The sequence below is a fragment of the Wasmannia auropunctata genome, unplaced genomic scaffold (assembly GCF_000956235.1).
Source record: "Wasmannia auropunctata unplaced genomic scaffold, wasmannia.A_1.0 LD334880.1, whole genome shotgun sequence".
Classification (NCBI taxonomy): Eukaryota; Metazoa; Arthropoda; class Insecta; order Hymenoptera; family Formicidae; genus Wasmannia; species Wasmannia auropunctata.
The window spans coordinates 63,525-76,279 of record NW_012028010.1 but is presented as its reverse complement, the minus strand read 5'-3'; the positions used below and the strand labels follow the sequence as shown (position 1 = coordinate 76,279).

Sequence of the window (12,755 nt, the reverse complement as noted above, 5' to 3'; positions counted from 1 at the left end):
CAGTAGTGACAGTGGCAGTCTCGGTCGGCGCGTCACGAACGACACGCTCGCTGACCGACGTCGCTCGTAGAGGAGTAATACTAGTCGTGCGACCGGAGCAAGCGAGGCTACTCCGCTTTCATTGATCCTCCTGTGTGTTCGTCCCGCGGACCGTTTCGACTTTACTCGCGTTGCTCGACAGCGACTCTCGAGGAATCTCGTCGAGGACGAAGACGAAGACGACGACGACGACGACGACGCTGACGCTGACGCTGACGACGACGACGACGACGACGACGACGACGACGACGATGGCAAGAGTAGCGCGACCGCGGTCGCGTGCAGTCGTCCCACCGACGGACTCACGTTACTCTCGTGCGTGATTTCTTCAGCGGTGGAGGGAAGCCCTCGGAGAGTGATCGGCTTCGTGGCAGTAGTACAACGGTCGTCGCGGGCAGCGACGGACCGATCGCGGAGTCGTGTCGCGTGCGTCGGCGGTCTTCTCGGCATTCGTCACGCGAAATCGATAAACGGGGACGTCGCGAAAGGGAGAAAGAGGAGAGAGAGAGAGAGAAAGGGAGAGAGAGGCGGTCGCTTACGCGCGCACGTTACAATTCGCGTCGTGAAAGGTGCTAAACCAGGACTCGAGGGCGAGACGAGAGAGAGAGAGAGAGAGAGAGAGAGAGCGCGCTCGAGAAGAGAGAGAGAAAATAGAGGCGTTCGGGGATAATTGCAGGAAACGCGAGGAGTGACGGCGACCGCGGTTGGACTCGACTAGTCGGGGATCCTCGCGACGTTTCGCTTCGCCGCGGAATCCGATCTCTTCGCGGGGAGTTTTTTTTTTCGGGCGGCCGCGCGCCGCACGCGCGAATTCGAGGGGTCCTTCCTCGGTACCTCGGTGGAAATCATCGGAATCGACGCTTCGCAGCCGCGCATTTCGTTCGCCCTCGATTCGGCACGCGTCGTCTCTCGCCTAATATACGATCGCCTGTATACGATCTCAATGGAACGTCGTCGCGATCGCGCGGCGACGACGTATCATAGTAACCTTGAGATCCCGTCAAGGTAATCGGGATCCTCCCGTGCCCGAGAGCGCGGCCGTCGCACGTTCTCCTCGGCCTCGCGCCGCGACTCGCGAGAGAGCACGTACGGTCGGTCGGGAGGACGCGTCGTCGGCAGGACGCGTGAGCGGTGCGATTATCCGCGAGATGAAGAAAAGCTCCAGCATGCCTCGATCGATAGGCGCACGGCCTTCGCCGGACTGACTTCCTCGCGCACGCAACGCGAGAGAGCGAACGCGCGTCGCGCGCGTTCACCAAGGAGCACGTGTGCACATCTATACGGCGACGACGACGACGACGAGACGGTCGGAGACGCAGGATTGGTATAGCTCGGTGATCGGTCGTCGCGCGGCAACCCCCGACGGGGAAGAAGAGTGGCAGCCGAGTCGAAGCATGTGATCTCCGCGGGGTTCATCGATCATCACGCCGCCGCGCCAGCGTGGGAGGGATGTTGCGGCCGCACATCGGCAGGATTACTTAACGTCGGCCGATCCCATGCGTGTCCGACACGACGGTGGCGAACGTCGATGTCCGCGCGACTGATGCGAACGACGACGAGGGGATTGTCGGACGCGACGATGAACGATAACGGCGGCGTATAGACAGGTGGAGTATCGTTGACCGCGCGAGAAAGTGTGTATATACGCGCGTCGCCGCCGTGGGAACGCGAGCGCGAGGGATAGGATAGCCGCAGCACAGGTGGCGGTGGTAAGGACGAAGCAGGAAGACAGAAAGAGAGAGAGAGAAAGAGAGAGAAAAAGAAAAAGAGTGGGGGAGTTAAAGAGAAAAAAAAAAGGTATAGCGCTCACTGCGTGTATTGTCCTGAGGGGCGAGACCTGTCAGAACTGTGGAAGAAGTATACAATGGAAGGATGTACAACATGTCAGTATAAGTGAATGACACTGAAAAGAAGAGAGTGAAAAATATAGAGGGAAGCGTAAGACAGAGAGAGAGGAAGAGAGAGAGAGAGAGCGAGACAAAAAGAGAGAGAGAGAGAGAGAGAGAGAGAGAGAGAAAGAGATAAAGAGGGAAAGAGAAAGCGGAAAGAAGCACCGACGATGAAGGAACACGGCAACAAACAACATCCGGCGGAACCGGCGGCGAAGACGCTCAAGTCGCTGCTGAAGAAGCCGGGCCAGACCAAGGCGAAGTCGCAGAAGCATCGCGTGGTGATCAACGAGAAGCTGAACGAGTTCTTCGCGGCGGACTACATTATACTGATCAAGGAGGAGTGCTGCGCCGATTACGAGGAGGACTGCGACTGCTGCTACCAGGAGCACGAGTTCATGCGACTGGGTAACTGCAAGGAGTGCCGGGCGGAGTTGAACCTGCACTTCGGCATCGGCACCGGCGGCACCGGCGGCACCGGCAACGGCCGTGGTGGATACGGCGAGATGGCGAGGGGTGTAGAGCAGGCGCTTTGCGAGAACGCCGCGCGGGATCAACGCGGTGGCGGAGGCGGCGGCGGCGGCGGCGGCGGTGGGACCCGCGGAAAGAGTCAGCAGGGTCGCGAGGACACGCAGGCGGAGGAGGACGAGGAGGAGGACGAGGAGGAGGCGGACGACGGCGAGGAGGAAGAGGACGAGGAGGAGGAGCGGGATGAGGAGGAGGAGGACGAGGAGGAGAACGTCGACGGGAAGGTGGTGGAGAAGGTAGTGTCGGCGACGGCGGCTACCGCATCGGCGGTGGAAGGGAAGGACGCGAGCGACTCGCGGGGGAACGTGGACGCGGAGGACGCGGCGAAAGGACGTCGGCCGAAGGAGACCGCGGCGGCGGATTCCCAGGGGGAGAGCGGAACCGTGGTTCCGCCGCCGCCGCCGCCGCCGCGGCACGATCAGCAGCAGCAGGAAACGCTCAGCCCGCCGGAGGGTTACAAAGACGTGTACTCCGACAACGAGATCGCCAACGAGACGGAGCAGCGTGGCCGCGCCGCCTCGTCGTCCGCATCGTGCACCGAGTGCAATTACTACCAGCAACAGGCAGCGGGTAAGCCGACTGATAGCCTAGCGTTGTTGCATAACGTTAATTTAGTTATTTTCTCGATTAATACCTCGGACGACACGGAAGACGTAACTTCCGCAACGTCCCCCCCAACGCCGTCCTCTCTTTTCCTTCGACTCTCGCGATGTACGCGGAGGAAAGAGAATAGGCTCTTTGTGTACGTAACGAAATTAAAATATCTTCTTTAGAACGACGTTTTTCCCCCCACGTAGACGATTACGCGCGTACGCTTATATTGATTTTAAATTTTAATTCATCTGTCGATTATAATTACCTTAGACACGACAAGTAATATTGAAGGAAAAGCCAATTTTTTTTTTATTAGAAGCAATTACAGGCGAGTAATTGCGGAAATTGGTGGAGTTACTGAATATTACAATTTTGCCAATATGGGATTTTGAATCCGACGAAGAATTATATATCTATATCTATAAATATTTCCCCAGTAGGGAATTAACTTTGCTCAGCGGATCCCTTCAGCCCCCAGATCTCATTTAGATAATTGAAGATTAAGGTATAATCTCTTCTATAATTGAATAAGAATATATTTTAGTAAAAATATCGCGTGCTACTTGGGTAAGTCTCTTACAGGTTTTGCAAACTTTATTTTCATCTTTTTCATTATACGAAGAGTAACAACGTTAAAACTAGTAATAAACATAAATGTACAAAATAAAATAAAGATAACAATTAAAAATTATTATTCTTATTAAAAATTACATTATCAATTAAATTGCTATTGTATTAAAAATGCGGAATGCAAGCTTATTATATAAATTTGAAGTAACGCCGAAGAGCCGTACAAATGTTCTTCTTGTTACTGAAGAAGAGAACACAGTTTTGTAATATTCTGCAACGAGCAGTCGCGTAACACAAAAGCTTAACGTAACGTTATAAACCGTAGCCCACACTTGAAACTTCAACATCCAGAAACTTTTGATACGTCGCTCATCGCTGATTAGAGAAGGAAGGAAAGTCTAATATTAGAGCCCGTTATTATCAACAACCGTGTAAAATATTCACTTAAAACACACTCGCAACATTAATCTTTTGCGGTACAAAATCATAACGGATATAAGACTGCATGCGTTGTTACTCCCTTTTTCCCGATTCTTATATCGCTATAAATAATTCCTTCGGAAATTAGAAATTATTCGCTCTTCGCTGAAAATTTATTATTATAATTTTTAATATTTGAACAACAGTCCTCGATTTCTGTTGACGGTATTTGAATTCTTTATAGAAAAATTCTTTTGGAAAGAATGTTATCAATCCAATTTTTTTATCCAATTGTTGTAAAAAAGTATCTCTATTGCAAAATTAGTGAAATTTCATGAATTTGAATAAGCTTTAAATAAGCTCTTCATTCTCTATGTTCATTGTTAATATAATTGCAAATCAAATCTAAAACTATTCGTGTTTTAAATGCTCGTATCAATTTGTAATTGTTGCATGCGTATTAGTCTATTATATTTTTTCGCTTTTTATTTAGGACATGCTATTTTCCTGAAAATGTTTCTCTGTGTCGCAGGATTAAAAATAAATGTATGTTATTTGATAGTAGAATTCGAATAAAAATTGTTTGATAAATCGGAGATATTAATTTTCTTTTTATAAAGATCAATTACATAAAAAAAATAATAATTTTTGTATACCATTTAACAAAATCGCCTGCAGGCGTGAAAGATCATTTTTGCGCGAAGGGAACAATTTCGAAATGCGATAACGTATCGCGAGCGCGCACTTATGTGTACTGCTGTACAGTAATAGAGTTCAATAATTGGAAACAATATGCTAATAATTCATAATGCTTTATGCTACACTAGCACGCATGATGAAAGTAATGATGCTACCGTATCTGGAGTTGAATCTATCAGCTTTAATGGAAAGGTGCAAATTAGAAGAATTGCATCGTTGCTCAGCTCTTTTCTCACACATAACCGGAGGAACAGTCCCACGATATCCCTTCACACAGGATGCGAATATAATAATGGTATTGTTTTTCATGAGTCTAGCCACGGTTGGTAAACCGTTTAAGAACATAGCAGGATTTTTATGCGCATTCTTTAGAATACCAAGGGGAGAGTCTTTTAAAGGGAAAAATATCTATGAATATTCAGAATCGGTCTATTTCGATACTATTAACATAATAGTTTCTTATAACATTCGCTTTTTTTAAACGACGGCTAACGCGCAGGCAGTGTGCCGTAATATTTTTTTTTTAAGCGACAACGGACTCTTTATCAGCATTAAAAAAACTCGTAGGATGCACTTATAGCCCCCCCCCCCTCTCTCTGAGGGAAAATCATTCAAATAACATTTTTATTATAAACGCCGGCAGCGTTTATATTAATATGTTAATCGATTAAAAACTCTGATCAAACTTAGATCTATAATCGCGGTCACACAAAATGCCAATGTATGTAGATATGGAGTATAGGTTTATTCGCGTATCAACGCTCACCGGAAGCGCGGCCTAGCGTAACTCCGGTACTTCCCCGGGAGATACTCGGTAAGAACACTTATATTTCTAACCAAACGGTTTGCGTTTTATGCCGTGAAACTAGAATACCTAAATTTTCCAGCAGGCATCGCGTAGGCGTTAAATTAACGACCGAGGCCCGAGGGGCTTTAAAATTTCTCAAAGTTTACAAAGAAGGATAAAAGACATTTAAAGTAGATATTTAGGAATTGTATTTTACATAATCCACACACGCATTCCGCACATGGGTTGAACAAACTTTCAACATAAATATTAGATTTATTAAAACGTGCGTGACATGTAAGAATTTATAATGTAGAATTTTCATTGTTCGTGCGTGCTTCAAATTTGCAACAGGTTGCGATACATATGAATGAGAAAAAAAATAAATACATAGTCTCCTAATGTGACATTTTTTAATAAGTCACGTGTGACATCCAAGCTTGGACACAAATATGTGTCTAAGTGTGTGATTATACTAAACAAATTGTACGTTTAAAACGCGCTTTTATGTCCATTAAATATACAACTTAAACCATTAAATGTATATATTTTTTTTTTTTTTGAACTTATGCTGAAGCAAAAGATCATTCTTCTTTGGCTCTCGTGATTTTCGAATTGCGCGAGATCGCGACACTCCGGGACATAAGATATTCTTCCGCTGCAAACCGTTCGGCAAGTCCGGGACAAGCTTCGTTTTCTTGCGACACGGTAAGTGACGCGATATACCGTGAAGCACTAGAACAATAGGAAATATGTACGCCAGCGTTACTATTAATGTATGCTAGACTAGAAACTGCAGAAGTTATGCAAGCTGTCAATCGCTCGATACACATGGTGCGACTTTGAAAGTACATTAAATATCGATGGCCATCGCTCGGTTAGAACAGTAACTATTCTAACGAGGAAACTCCTTTGATTTTGATAACATTTAGGTGAGAAGTCCTCTCCTTTTCTCTCTCTCTCTCTCTCCCTCTTTTCCCCTGTTCTTCTCTCTCCTTTAAAAACTCCACATATCATCAAATCATTTTAAAAAGAATTTTTCTTTTCGTTTAGATTTATTTGTTCAATAAATATCAAAATATATTATATGTATTTGTATCAAATATAACGTATGTCAAAGTATGTATCAAAATTAAAGACAACTTAAATTCCATTAAAAAAATTTAAATACAGCCAGATTCCATTATGGGAAGTAAAGACAATTAGTCTGCCACTAGGATTTCGCATAATTTCGTAACGAGAGCTGAGCAATTACAAACTGATGAACATACAGCGTTTATATTCGTGTCTTTTTTAATTTATATTTGACTTTATTATTTATACTGAATTTATTTTAGCTCAGAATTTATTTTAACTTATAGACCACGTGAACGATTTTCGGAAAATACATTGAGATTAACCAGATTCGTATATTTCTTCGCGATAGAAATTTCACTCGTAATTTAAGCGTGAATGCACGTTATATCAAAAAAGAAAACTCGAAGGAAACGGCGTTCGAGGAAATTTCCGTTAAACGAGAGACACGTGTTTTTCCACCTGGGAAGTTGTTGCGATCTCATTGATTAAGGGAAAGTATCGCGGATTTCTGGCACACCGCATATATCTCTTCTGCGTATCTGCCGGAACGTCGTGATACAACATGCCTGATAACAGATAAAGTTTCTACCGAGGTCTTAACGAGAGATACTGTAGTACAGAAATGGCATTTGTATCAAACGCCACGACGCCGCTTTCCGCGCTTTCCATTAATATGGCAGATTTAACGGGCGGCATAACGAATTCCGCGAGGATCTCGTATTATCCGAAGATCGTCAGTGAGTTATAATATAGCATATATACGTTTCACATATCAGCTCTATTGTATGAAGGCTGTAATAAACACGCGCGCTTAATGGAGTCTCATAATAATGCGCATAAATTGCGTAAAGGCGTGGAGCTAGAGACGTATGGGTTCGATCTTGCCTCTTATGTTCCAGAATGCGAATCGCAAGCGAAGGATCGTGGGAATGAGCAGGATACGCAGGGCAGCAAGGACACGGCGCATCACGACGGTAATCAGAGGAATTTGCAAGAGAAACAGCCTCGGGCGTCTCACCCCGGTATATCTTTTTTCATTTCAAATTTGCTCGAGTATTTTTATTGTGTGCTCTGAAACTTATTTTTAGAAATGTGCAAAACTGTCCTGCTGGCAAGCATTTATTTATGCCTTCGATTGCACCAAATACCGTCTATATCAGGAAAACGCTACACACGCTTTCAATTCTTACCTACTATCCTCTCACTTACTCTCTTCAATGCACTAAATTTCAAACTGCCTTCTCATATTTTGCTGTAAAATAGTTTAACTAATTACTACTACTGATATCTGTTTCTCTTTCTCTCTTTGTACTTTCAGATCAGCTGCTTCTCGTTTTATCGCGAGCGGTTCTTATTTCTAATTAAATGTATCTATTTTATGTATTTATTTTTTAAGTCTCACTGATATATTTATAAATATTTCCCTTAATTGCTGTTTATGTATAGATATATCATTTACTCTCTCTATAATTATTTACTCTCTCTTACATCTGTAATTATAATATGTATGTCAATGTTTCTCTCTATAATCTTCTTTCTTTTTATGCTAAGTTTTATATCTGATCATGCACATTATCATTTTTATTTATTTTTATTATATCATTTTTATTATTATTTATCATTCATATTAATTGTATCAATATTTTTACTAAAATATTATTTTTATCTTTCTGTATAGCTTTTGTATAATCCGCACAAATATTTTATCAACCATTATTATTATTGATTTTATTATTATTTTTAATTTTATATTAATCGCATGCAAAGAGTCTAGGTTTGTAAGTATAACATCATTGCTGATGCTTTACATTTTGAGGTGGTGCTCTCTAATTATACCTTACCCGTGCATAGCCTCTCTTATCTCTTGCGCTTTAATAAAATTATTCGTGTTGTTATTATTATAATAATATTGGTTTAATTCATTTAGCGATCTTTGAAAGATATTATGAGGCATTACGCGAAACGAAACGCGAGTATTTGTTTACATTCATAATTTATAACTGTGTAATAATTGATGACCATTAATCTCGGAAATGGCCGTAAATAAAGATGCGGAAAGCGATAAGCTCTCGAGTAAATTATAGTTGCGACGTACTCACCCAGTGCCCTCGATGCAGCATGCAATATCCGAGATAAAAATTTTACACGATGAAATGTTATCTCGCGCGCTAAACGAAAAGCGTTCGAAGTTTAATTGCGTTGGCGGCGCATTTATTTTTCTCGTTTGATTCAAATATACGGTAACTTTGTTCCATAGATCTGCACCATCGTTATCTCGTGGAAACAATAACGATGACGACTGTTACGGAGCGGCGCATCGTGCGAGAAATTAGCGAGGAGGAGCGGAAGGATTGCTTCGGGCGATCCGATGCGGACAAAGATAAAAGCATTTGCGACGCCCCAAAGGATAACGGTTTTAATCCGGCGCTTTGTCCCGGGACAGGCGGCCCGATGTCGATCGCTCATCACGAGAACGCGGCGCAGTTCGCCGCACGGTGTAACGACACCGACGTCACAGAGGATCGTGACGGTAATGCAAACGCCAAAAATTCGTCGGGCAACGACAAAAGAGCGGCTACGGCGGCGGAGGCGGAACGCATCAGCGATCAAACGGCGCCGGGCGAGCAGTCGCGCGAGCAGGAGGCGAAAGACCTGTCCCTCGTTTTCAAGCTGGGCAACGTGTCCCTCGCCAGCAACAGCTTGAAGCCGAATTCCGCGGTCAGACAGCTCTTTCCCAACCCGAAGTTCATCTCGCCGCCGCCGGTGCCGGCCAACAAAGTGACCTGCCCGGAGCACTCTCAAGACGAAGCGCAGAAGTTTCTGATTACCGCCGAGAGTCTGCGGCTGTTCGACGCGGTTAAAAAGTCGACGGTCCCCGGTGGCTCCTACGAGTCGCCGGAGTGCGAGTCCAGCTCGATCAAGCGGTCCATCGAGCGGAACACCCTGCGACGGAGCCTGATCGGCAAGTACAACACGGTGAACACGCGCAAGAAGAGTCTGCGGCCGAAAAATCTGTCGCTGGAGGAGCGGATCAGGCAGCTCACGTGCGTCGATCAGGACGACGAGAATCTGGACACGACCGACAGCTCGGACAACACGAATTCCGCGAGCGACGCCAAGTACGGCGGCGATCTCTCGATACGAACGTCGCCGCTGGGCGAGGAACGGCCTATGTGCGAGTCGCTGCCGGCGAGCGTGGCCTCGGCGGAAACCACTGCCATAACGATGGTGTCGAGATCGAACTCCTTAACAGCGGCGGCGTCGACGACGACGACAGCGGCAGCGGCGGCGGCGGCGGCGGCGGCAGCGGCGGCGGCGGCGATGGCAACGACGGCGTGTTCTACGAACACGCACGGACACAACACGATGGGGATGCCAATGTTGGTGACGGACAATCCGCCGAATCAGTCCACCTACAGGAAGATCACGGACCTGTTCGCGCACAAGAAAAACGTCCAACCGAATCTACCCGATCTCGGGATAGGCCCGGGCGGGAGAAATCTCCTCGTCAAGGAGTGCCAGTCCAAGAATTCCTTGACGAAGATGAACTCGGACGTGCGGAGGCAATTACTAGCTAGTCTGGCGCCGCTGTCCTGCGTGACAGTTAACAATTCCGACAACCAGGATGAATATTACCGAAACGACTCCAGGATGTTGGCATCCACGAATCGTGAATCGATAAGCTACAACTCGGACTCGTCGTACAGCTTGGAGGACATAGAGGCTGCTCTGAATGGCGACGGAAAGTATGCCGGTCAGCCGGATGTGACGAGATGCACACCGATAGGCAGCAGACCCGACATCGGCGACAACACCGCTGATGAATTGCTCGCGTTTGTCGAGCAGGACAAGTCGAGAATGGAACGAATAAAACGCCGCTACAACGAGCCGGAGGACCGTTACACGTTCATTAACGGCTACCATTCCGAGGACAAGGCCGTGAATACATCGTCCGAGAATTACGATGGCAAGGCCGTCAAGAATCACGACGGCAGGGACGCGCAGCAGGCGGACAATGAGGAGGAAGATGAAGACGATGAGCTCAACGATTACGGGTTCAATCGACGGCCGTCGGTGACGGGTATCAAGCAACAGTACGAGGCTACCAATGAGGTCATTCATCGCGCGCGATCTTGCGCCGGTGCGGCTAATAATGATGCTAGATCTGGCGCGATATGGCCGATGTACTGCGACGTGAATGGCGACAAGATAGATGCGAAGTCCCTGTTGACCGCCGACGGAGTGGACGAGGCGATCCCCATACCCGCGGACGCGTACGCGACGATGGGGAACTTCGAGCGGGACACAAACACGATCAATCGCATAAACTCGATGCAGAAGCAGATCGACGACATATATCAGACTATCGCCGAGAGCACGGCGGCAACGGCGAATATCCAGGGTATCTCCGAGCACACGACCTATCTGGAGAACGCGATACCGCGGCAGTTTGTCAGAACGCAGTCCGCCGACGGCGCCGCGCATCTGTACGCCGAGCACAGAAACGGTCATCACTACTTCCAGGAGCAACAGCAGCTGTCGAGCACGCGCATGCTGCGTATCGCGGGTGGCGGTGGCGGTGGTGCTGGCGGCGGGACCGGCGGCGGCGGCGGCGGCGACGATATCGCGGGTGCGATATACACCAACACCCTGTCGAAGATGCAACGTCGCAACCCGCCGGTGACGATCGCGAACTACCACTGCAACGTCCTGCCCGCGGGTGGTGCCGTGCCCGCCGTCAACACCAAGTGCTACCGCACCATGTACTTTGTGCCGTACAACGGCATGTCGGATCCCACGTATCAGAACATACAGCGCATCCTGCCGCCGCATTCCTCCCCGAATTACGCCAGCCACATCGAGCGGTACCCGTATCCTCGTCTGAACAAGACCAATCAGCAACAGGCGCTGTACTATAACGCGAATCGTTCCGCCACGTCGCATTCTAATTTAAATACATCACCACCCATCCCGCCCCCGCCGCCGCCACCGCCGCCGCTCGCGTCCGTCTCCAGCCCGAATTCCATGCCGTTGCAGAGCGGCCAGCAGGCCTTACACCTGCACATACATCCTCATCAGACCGAGGACTTCCGGTCGCCCAACATGGCGTTCTCCCCCGTGCCGCACTCGGCGGTGCATCCCATGCAATTTCATCATCATCAGCATCAGCATCAGCACCAGCATCAGCACCATCACGGCGAGATGGCGACGTACCGCGTGCCCATGCAGACGACGCAGCAATCGCCACCCTCGTACACGGTGATCGCGCCCTCGAGATGTATGCCGGCGAGTAACCAGGACGGCTATCCGTTGTACCCGGCGCACCTGGCGCGCGGCGCCGCTGCCGCCGTCGCCGTCGGTACCGCCACTGCTGCCACCGCCGGCGCTGTCGCCGTCGCCGCGGACATGCAAACGCAAACGATCTCCGTCGCGGCCGCTTCGTCGTTCTCGTCATCATCGTCCTCGTCGTCCTCCTCCTCATCGTCCTCGTCGTCGTCCTCGGCATCGGCGTCCGCGCTGTCGTCCTCGTCATCCGCCGCCACCGCTTCCCTAAAATGCACCGGGGTCATGAGTAATAACAACAAGAGCTGCGAACCGTCCTACGGTGGCAGCAACGCGCAGCAGTCCGCATCAGCGAACACTCCGCTCGCGTGTCCGGTATCGTCGTCGTCGACGGCGACGCCGACGGCCGTCGCCGGGTCCTCGGCGACGGTGATGCAACTGCCGCGCGCCGTCAACACGTGCGCGGTGACGGAACGCGGGGTGCCCGAGGGCGCCGCCAGCATGCCCGCCCGAGACTTCCCGCAGTCGACCCTCGGCCCGGTCAACTCGGCGCCGCCGCACGTCATGCTGATGTCCAACTCTTACGTCGATCCCAACGCCAGTCTCATGTCCGCCCCGGCCAATACGCCGAACACGGTGTACTACGCCATGAACGTCTGAAGGCCACAAGTGACACAATAATTGCGAAAAACGTCCGAAAAACGCCTGAAAATTTTAGCATGGATGTAGAACGTCTTTACGCTGTCATGCGGATGTTTGCGTCGTCCAGGAAGTATTAACTCTTTCATTTTTTATGTCGATGATTTTAATGCGATTCGTATAGAGTAACAAAGGCGCGCGCGCGATAGAAAGACCATCTTTTCCACCTG

The 12,755-nt window shown here is 48.5% G+C and overlaps 1 protein-coding gene across 1 annotated transcript; it reads left to right on the top strand.

The window, feature by feature from the left end:
• Positions 1–7: 7 nt before the first annotated feature.
• LOC105457940 lies at positions 8–12,546 on the top strand. The gene is made up of 6 exons (XM_011702914.1): positions 8–2,378; positions 2,484–3,026; positions 7,197–7,340; positions 7,503–7,625; positions 8,861–9,882; positions 10,012–12,546. The coding sequence occupies exons 1-6, from the start codon at positions 2,099–2,101 to the stop codon at positions 12,544–12,546; spliced, it is 4,647 nt and encodes a 1,548-aa protein (XP_011701216.1). The 5' UTR covers positions 8–2,098.
• The last annotated feature ends 209 nt before the right edge of the window (positions 12,547–12,755 follow it).

What these genes read in the sequence shown, in the direction of transcription:
- LOC105457940 (XM_011702914.1), top strand. Translation starts at nt 2,099, where the DNA reads ATGAAGGAACACGGCAACAAACAACATCCGGCGGAACCGGCGGCGAAG. An exon ending in GTATTATCCGAAGATCGTCA is followed by an intron (nt 7,341 to 7,502) that starts GTGAGTTATAAT and finishes CTTATGTTCCAG; the next exon opens with AATGCGAATCGCAAGCGAAG. An exon ending in GCCTCGGGCGTCTCACCCCG is followed by an intron (nt 7,626 to 8,860) that starts GTATATCTTTTT and finishes TTTGTTCCATAG; the next exon opens with ATCTGCACCATCGTTATCTC.